Source organism: Mesoplodon densirostris, chromosome 2 (assembly GCF_025265405.1).
Source record: "Mesoplodon densirostris isolate mMesDen1 chromosome 2, mMesDen1 primary haplotype, whole genome shotgun sequence".
NCBI lineage: Eukaryota > Metazoa > Chordata > Mammalia > Artiodactyla > Ziphiidae > Mesoplodon > Mesoplodon densirostris.
In genome coordinates, this window is record NC_082662.1 from 117,426,595 (window position 1) to 117,435,654 (window position 9,060).

Genomic DNA, 9,060 nt, shown 5'->3' on the forward strand with positions numbered 1-9,060 from the left:
ACATTTTTAATACCTAACTTCCTTAACATAAGGTAAAACAGTCTTAGGCCATCACTGGGAATTTTTTAAATGTCATGGTAATTATGCAGGTATGGATCATATTCAGTATTTAATATATGACCAAGGTAACTAATAAGAGGTCAAAAACAAAGTTAAGTTAAGAACAGATACTTCTTTGAAAAGCTTCTGATGTTTATTTACTTCTGGACAAACAAGTGGCAAGAGCCACTAGTATAAACCTATTTTTAGTCTCTATTATTAAAACTGCTTAAGAGTTCTTAGAACACAGAAAACCTAGATTTGAACGCATTTATAATAGCTTAACAATTTATGTCTTAGAATCTTTTAATGGAATGTTTGAAACCAATCATAATTCACTGCAAAGATAAATCAGAAAAAGAAAACAAACTTTTGAATGGCATGTGATAAAGACCTGGACAAAACTGATTATCAACTAGTAATGATTATCACATGCAATAGATTGAGAAATTAAATCCTCTGCTATATACTTTTAAGTATTTTGTCAGACATGAGAAAGTTTTAAATGTTCTTATTGCATTCATCTCCCTCATATTCAATTTTATTTAAAACAAGACAACAGTTCTCTCCAGATTTTTGGGTTTATCATTGCAAAGTAAAATAAAGCAATCTCAGTAGAAATGGTTTATTACAATGTTATCTTAGAAAGGCTTATTTCTCAAAATTCCTAAAAGATGTCCAAATCATGAGAATAATCAACCTCAATGGCTTCCTCTGCATCCAACTTTGTTTCTCCGTGTCCTTCCTGTGATTCATCAAGAGAGGCCAGAGCCTCATTTGTGTCACTTGCAAAAGTCTCTCGTGATGTATCATCATCTTCTAGAAAATTTAGGCTTTTAATAGCTGTTTCATCTTTTTTCCCAACACTTGTGTTCTTCTCTTCCTAGCAGCTTTTTTATTTTCATATTCCTTTTGATTTTCAATGTAGAAAATGTCCTTAATTTGTTCCTCACTGATACTAGGAGTGTTCTTCAGGAGATTCAGGAAAACTCCACCTGCTGTTCTTCTTCGACTACCATTCATTATAAAAAGGCCACCATTTTGTTCAACTTCAGCAGTTTCCATCAGAAGTTCAATTGCCTTTTTGTTCCCAATTATCCTCACTACTCGGGCTATCAAATCTTTCTTTGGTTCCTGAAACCTGAAAGAAATTTCATCAGCCACTTTCTCTTGAGAATCGTCCTCTGTGATCTCATATCGGCCTTTATAGTTCATTTCTAGTCTGTCTCCTAGTCAGTCTTTGGCAGGTTGTTTCCTTTTGAGATGACCTTGCCCATTTTCCTTCTCCTTTGATCCCGTTTTTTTGCCCCCATGCATATATTCATCTAGCTCTTTGTCTAATTCTTTTGTATGCTCTTGGGATTCCTTCTTAAGTTTCTTAGCAAGCAAATAATTGTACGTCTCAGATTGTCTGCTTCTGTCAATAGTGCCCTCCATTCCCAAGATACCAAGTTCAGTGGCCACTGCATCTTGATTCTGTTCCTGCAGCACAGCACTCCATATGTTGTTAACCTTCTTCCCTCCAGCGATAGGTGGTTTCTGGCTGCTCTGGCCAAACTGAAAAGGCTCTGGTTTGGGAGGAGTGTTAAAACATTTTTGTCGTTTGCACTTCCAGAGAGAGCTATCATCATCTGAATCCGAAAAACTCTCCTCACTTGAATCTACACTTTTAACAGTCCAATAATGTGATACCAGAGCACACACTGTTGCAGTACTCTGGAAGGGACTCACTGCACAGTCCCCACCTAGTGCTTTTGGCACCTGCAGTGGCCTGTCGCTGGGTGCCACCGTCATGTCGGAATCCGAGTCAGAAAGCTGCCCATCTTCCATGTCGCCTGCCTCCTGCGCCATCTTCCCGCGGCTCCTGCTTCCATGTCTTGGCTCTTGTAAATAGTGCTGCTATGAACTTTGGGGTGCATGTATCTTTTTGAATTAGAGTTTCACAGATCCCACTTTGAAGACTGGATCTTGACACAATGAGAGAAGACCCTGAGAGCTGGCACTCCTTCCCTCCACCATAAATTTGTGGCTGGAGGGGTGAGCTGGGCAGACTGCCTAAGCAAATCCTCTCAAGTCCAGTCTCTTTCTCCATTCCATTCCTTCATGTCTGACACCACCTCTGTTTTACACTGAAGGGGAACGATCCAAAGTTCAGGCCTGGGATTAAGATTTTTATCAGAACAACAAACATTTTCTCTGCAATTCATCCTAATGTGCTACAATTCCAAATTGATTTTTAATAATTTCTAGCTCCATTGCCAACTGAAAAATTTCCCCCAAAAAAGCCCAAGCTGTAGGGCTGGCTCACAGAGCAGTGTGGTGGCTGGCTACTCCTTCTTCAAGGATGGCCACACCCTGAGGTCAGACTGGAGCTCACCAGAGTTTTGGATCTCATTAATATGGAAGGAAGACTCAGGATATTACTGGTGTGAAGCGATGACAGCATCTCACAGTATCTCAAAACAGAGTCATTGATCTTATATACAAGTGCAGATTGAGCTTCAGTGCTGGACTGCCGGGCTGGGTGGCACAGAGAAGAACAGTAGCTCCCATTCAGACCTGTGTTTGTCTTTTCAACTGTGCTTCCCCCCATCCCCGTGGGTGTGGGGGCTACAATGACCCATCTGAGTTCTGCTTTATTAACTGCTACCATGGCACCATTTCCCAATAGCTTTGCTCTCCCTGTCAGAAAATAATCCCTCTCTGGAGCATTTATGTATGCCTAGCACTGAAGTATGCTCAGTGAACCAAGAGATAAATAAATCATGGTCTCTGTCTGCAGAGAATGACTCCCAACTAGGAGACACATTTAACCCAGGTAGAGCAATGAAGGAACAAAGTGATGATGGTGATAATGATGATGAGATGATGATGATGATGGTGATGATAATAGAAACAACAATAAGGATTCCCAGCATTTATAAAAAGTTTACTAGGGCTTCCCTGGTGACGCAGTGGTTGAGAGTCTGCCTGTCGATGCAGGGGACACGGGTTCGTGCCCTGGTCCAGGAAGATCCCACATGCTGCGGAGCGGCTGGGCCCGTGAGCCATGGCCACTGAGCCTGCGCGTCCGGAGCCTGTGCTCCGCAATGGGAGAGGCCACAACAGTGAGAGGCCCACGTACCACAAAAAAAAAAAAAAGTTTACTAAATGCTAAGCCTGAACCCAAGCTGTTGTATTCAATTCAGAACCCCTCTGATGCTCAGAAATATTTGCAGAGGGGAAGACTTGTAGAAAGTTTACCAAGTACTAGGAAGGTATTGCTCAGAGCAGTTTTATGTTTAGTCCTCACAGCAACCCTGTGAAGTAGGGTGAAAGTATCTGTAAAATGGATATTACTGTCGTCCCCATTTTACACATGAGGAACTGAAAGCACAGAGCTCTTAAATGGCCTGCCCAAGGGAACCCAGCAAACAAATGGCACAGCTGGAATTTAAACCCAGGCACTCTGGTACCATTGTTTGCCCTTTTAACCACCTTGCCACATTTCCTACCTCAGCCAGGCCCGTGGAGGGTGGTACCAGTAATAGCTACCATTTGCTGGACATCTCCCTTGTAATGGGTTCTTTACACATCTTGTATCTTGTATCATCTTTCTTGTATCTCGTTTCATCTTCATGAGAACTCTATAAAGTTGGTATGATTATCCACACTTTATCTTTGAGAAAACTGAGGATCAGAGAGATTAATTTATCTACCAAGATCATGCAATGAATAAGTGGCAGAGGTAGGTAGGGGACTCCCCCTGTCCCCCTCCCACCATACCCACTGCCCCAAGTTTATCTGGAGATCAGAAAGGAGCAAGATCACTGTAGGCTGTGGGCATTAGTGAAGGCTAATGAATGTGGAGAAAGTGCAAGTTTGAATTTTTGGAGTGTTCAGTAGCAGGGTGATCCTTCCTGAAGGCCCTCAGCATGCACCTCCCCGATAAAAAATACACCTCTGCCTAAACCTTCTACCAGCTCCACCCGCCATAACGCTCAGCAGGTAGTAACAGCCTCCACATCAGGCCCTCACCTTCCCTCTTATGTTTACACAGGAATCCCCGTGTCTGGAGTGTTCCTGGAGACCCAGCCCCAGGGGGACCAGGTGGTCGAAGGGAAGATGCTGGTCCTTGTCTGCTCTGTGGCTGAAGGCACAGGGGACACCATGTTCTCCTGGCACAGAGAGGACACGAGGGAGAGTCTGGGGCAGAAGAGTCAGCGTTCCTAGAGAGCAGAGCTGGAGATCCCTGTTATCAGGGAGAGCCACGCAGGGGGCTACTACTGCGCAGCTGACAACGGCTACGGCCTCATCCAGAGCGAGGCGGTGAACGTCTCCATGAGAAGAAAGTAGCACTCTCCTAATTAGCCAGAGAGTCCCAACTGGGGTCAGTTTCCTTCTGTGGCAGTGAGGATGTTCCAAAGATGATACAGAACAGGGCCGTGAAGAGGTTAAGAAGCCACCTGAACATGCTAGGATTGTTACTGCAATGGTGTTGGCGGCGGTGGCAGTGGCTACAGTGGTAGAAGAGCTAAAGGCGATGACAAGGGGAGACAGGAGGCAGGCTACGCGGCACAGCCAGAGGCACGCTCTCCAGAACTTATCAAAGCTCAGCGGGAACTGTCTCTGCAGTGTTAGATCAGGAGGTGCAACAGTGAGAAAGAATCCCTGGGGCTCGAGGGATACTGTGTGGACACTTGGGTGAGGATGGAGTGGGTTATAAGTCTGTGCCAGCACGAGAGACCCTCTCTGATGGACCATCCTGCCTTTATCAGTTCCAGTGTCACATCCTGTCCTCACTTTCAGTACTTCTGGGGCCCAGGCCTTCACTGGGGATGCAGTGGAGCTTCGCTGTGAGGACAAGAGAGCATCTCCCCCATCCTATACCAGTTTTATCATGAAAATGTCACCCTGGGGAGCACCTCGGTGCCTTTTGGAGGAGGAGCATCCTTCAACCTCTCTCTAACCACAGGGCATTCTGGGAAATATGCCTGCGAAGCCGACAATGGCCTGGGGGCCCAACGTCATGGGAAGGACAAGTCCAACGTCTCCTTCCACTGTACTAGCTGCCATTATGCCAAACCATGGCTTGTGCATCCTTTCCATGGATTTTCCTCTCCCTCAGGGAATCGAAGGTAGCCTAGAGAGCCTGTCAGCTCTTCCAGCCTCTCCTTCTCATTGGTCTAAGCAACAGCATCACTGGCCTTCCTGTTTCCCTGTCACTTACCTCATCAGGTAGGTGTGAAATAGGTACTGTACTAGGATCAAGGCAGTACTGGAAGTGGGGTAAGTGTACGCTCAGAGCTCTCAGCGAGCAAGGAGTTACAACCAAACCTTGTAAGGAAAAAGTAGAAACCCTATGAACAAACCAGATTCTAGGATTCAAAACTTTACTAGGATTATATCATTTAATCTCCATTAACAACTCTTATTTTACTAATGAGGAAACGAAATTTAGAATAAGTAACCTGCCCACCGTCACACAGCTAACAGGTGCAAAGATAGAACTTTAGACTAGGGCTACAGAATTGAAAAACTTTGCTCCCTGCCACTATTTTAATATGATGGTTATATAATTTTTTCCCTTTAATTTATTATTGTGGAGAAGTGCATTAATAGATTTCTTAATATGGAACAATTATTGAATTCCTGCTATAAACCCTTCTTAGTTGTTATATCATCATAGGTAGCAGCTACATACAACTTACTAATATTTATTTCAAATGTTTGCATCTTTATTTAAAAGTGAGTTTTATTTTTTGAACTAGTTTTGGTTTCAGGGATAGGTTAGCCTCATAAGAATGTTTTCAGAGGTTTTCCATATTTTCTGTGCCTTGCAGCTTAAAACCATATTGGAATTATCTGCTATTTGATAAGTCTTTGGAACTAGCCCAAACAACATTCTGAGCCTGTTAGATCTTTACCTCCATTGTAAAATCCTCTTTTTTATTATTCTCTAAATTTTCTATCCTTTGTTAAAATAATTTGGATGATTTTAGCCAAATTTAATACATAGTATTCTCATCGAATTTTCAGACAGCCTTTACAGATGTGATTATGCTCTCTTCTCATTTCTGGTTTGTGTGACCCCTTTCTTAATCATATTTGCCAGAGGTTTGTCTTTATTCCTCTTTTTAAAGAGCCAGGTTTGTTTTTTTTATTCAAATCTATTTGGTTTTTGGTTTTCTAATTCATTTATTTCTCCTTTATCTTCAGTATATCTTTCTTCCTTTTTAAGTTTATTTTATGTGGTTCTTTAATGTCTTATTCAGTTTTCATCTTTGTTTCCTAATAAATGCATTAAAAACTGCATGGTTTCTTCTCAGTACCATTTTGTCTCATCCTACAAGTTTTGATGTATAATATTTTTATTTGTCTAATTTCCAAAGCATGTGAAATATGTTTCACATATTTATTTTAAACTTGAGACAACAATTTCTTATGAATACATTTTTATCCTCTATTTTATTAATTTCTTATAGATTTCTTTTTAAAAAACTTTTCATTATAGATTTTTTATTATCCTTGTATTAAGTTTTATCAAAGAATATGGTCTGCATAATTTTTACACTGGAAATTTACTGAGAATTTCTTTATGACCTAACACACAGTCAACAATTTTCTAAATATTATAAATGGAATTTGAAAAGAATGTGAATTTTCTGTTTAGGATATACAAAGTTCAGTATTTATTTTTTATTAAATTAAGCTAGCTGCTTGATCTATTCAGTTTCTATAGAGTCTTACATATGTTTGCTCTTTTTTTTTTTTTTTCTTTTTGCGGTATGCGGGCCTCTCACTGTTGTGGCCTCTCCCGTTGCGGAGCACAGGCTCCGGATGCGCAGGCCCAGCGGCCATGGCTCACGGGCCCAGCAGCTCCGCGGCATATGGGATCCTCCCAGACCGGGGCACGAACCCGTATCCCCTGCATCGGCAGGCGGACTCTTAACCACTGCGCCACCAGGGAGGCCCTGCTCTTTTTAATCTATTAATTTTTGAGAATCATATTCACATTATTACCTATAATTCTTTTAAATTTAGCTTTTTACAGAGGCTTTGCCAAGAACTTGGTAATTGACTGTGTAAGATGTGACATTTTGGTTGTTAATGACAGAAATTCCATACAAAAGGGCTTGGTCCAAAAAAAAAAGAAATGAAGTTGGTGAGAGGGGTCAGGTATGGACATGGCTAATGTGCGACTGGCCAAGCATTCTGTCTTTGCCTCCCCTCTTTCCTCTGTATTTCTCCATTAGCTTAATTCTCAGACAGGCAAAGCTGGCCACTGACATCTCCAGGCTTATATCCCTCCTTTCTGCTAGATATCCCAGAGAAAAGAGTCTCTTTACATATTACTCCAGTTTAAAAAACACCAAATAAATAGGCAGAGATTAGGGATTGACCAGTCTGTGTGATGTGTTCACCCCTTTCCCTCTGCAGAGAATATGAGCCTGTGATTGGTGAAGTCAGTAACAGAGTGGAGCAAAAGAAAACTGAGTAATTCAACTGACCTATTCTAAGCCTTTCCCTATTCTAAGCCTCGGTGTCCATTTCTGGGAAATATCTAGCTCTAACATTCTCTTTTTCTAAGATCTTTATGAGCTCATGAGAATCAAACCATAAGTCTCTATGTGCCCATATTCCTTTGTTTTCAGAAAGCAAAAGCTTTTCCTAGGTGTCTTTGAGTGAGGGCCTTAGGTGGGGTGGGATGTTCTTAGGAGATGGTAATAGCATGGGATAGAGCAAAGCTCTGTGGTTCCCAACTCAGAAAGCCCCCTATCCCCACACCACATATCACCACCACTATCAAACAACCTCTCTTAACACTGGGAACTGCCCTAAGAGGACATTTCTTTCTTTCTTCTTTTTTTTTTAAATTTATTTATTTATTTTTATTTTTGTCTGCATTGGGTCTTCGTTGCTTTGTGAGGGCTTTCTCTAGTTGCAGTGTGTGGGCTTCTCATTGCAGTGGCTTCTCTTGTTGTGGAGCACGGGCTCTAGGCACGTAGGCTTCAGTAGTTTTGGCACATGGGCTCAGTAGTTGTGGCGCCCGGGCTTAGTTGCTCCATGGTATGTGGGATCTTCCCGGACCAGGGTTCGAACCCGTGTCCCCTGCATTGGCAGGTGGATTCTTAACCACTGCGCCAGCAGGGAAGCCCAAGTGGACATTTCTGAGTGCCCTCTGACCCCTTCTGTTTGCAGAACATCCACCTAAAATCCGCTTGGTGAATGGTGCCCACCACTGCAATGGGCGGGTGGAGGTGGAAAAGGAAGGTCGCTGGGGCACTGTGTGTGATGATGGCTGGGACATGAAGGATGTGGCCGTGGTGTGCCAGGAGCTGGGCTGTGGAGCGGCCAAGCACACACCTGCAGGCATGTTGTATCTGCCAGTGGCAGAAGAGGACTGACCTGTATTTATTCAGGTAGCCCTGTGCAATGGGACAGAAGAGGCCCTGGCTGAATGTGAACAGGTGGAGACCTTTGACTGTGGGCATGATGAGGATACAGGCGCAGTGTGTGAAGGTGGGTGATCGCAGGGCCTGGGGCATGGAAACTGGCTTACCCACCTCCGAGGCCCTTCTCTATGCTGCCTCCAATCCACCTTGATACTCACCATTGCCCCTGCCGCCTTTAGAACCACTCACCCATTCTACACTAGCATGTGGTCAGGACAACACCGTTAGTTCATATTAGGTAGTCCAGAATTATAAAGGACTCTCTTATGCATGCTATTATTAACCTGTATCTGCCACCTCAAAAGATAAGATGTTGGCATTTTCACAGCCATGAGTTTGGCCATAATACCAGAAAAATAATTATGGAACCATAGAATTACACAGTTTGAGTGATTTTAATCCAGGTCACACTGTTTATATTGTTCTATAATCCCAGCAGCTCTTCTGCGTTCTCTCCCCTAAACAACTCTACTCATCAAAATGAATCCCAGAATAGAAGGAGCACTGGGTGGGGAAGATCCAGATGCTCCTTCTCTCTCAAGATCCTGATGGGACAGGGGGTGAGGGATGGGAAGGACATTGGAAA

The 9,060-nt window shown here is 43.0% G+C and overlaps 2 protein-coding genes across 2 annotated transcripts; one reads left to right on the plus strand and one right to left on the minus strand.

Moving 5' to 3' along the window:
• Positions 1-473: 473 nt before the first annotated feature.
• On the minus strand, positions 474-1,891 carry LOC132483053 (phosphorylated adapter RNA export protein-like). Its single transcript, XM_060088294.1, is given in 2 exon segments — positions 474-882; positions 885-1,891. Coding segments are annotated over 2 exon segments (1,182 nt in total). The 5' UTR covers position 1,891; the 3' UTR covers positions 474-706.
• A 124-nt stretch (positions 1,892-2,015) lies between these two features.
• Positions 2,016-8,426, plus strand: LOC132503681 (Fc receptor-like protein 2). Its single transcript, XM_060120360.1, is given in 7 exon segments — positions 2,016-2,038; positions 2,325-2,533; positions 4,079-4,366; positions 4,797-4,898; positions 4,901-5,080; positions 5,257-5,307; positions 8,221-8,426. Coding segments are annotated over 7 exon segments (1,059 nt in total).
• Positions 8,427-9,060: the final 634 nt, after the last annotated feature.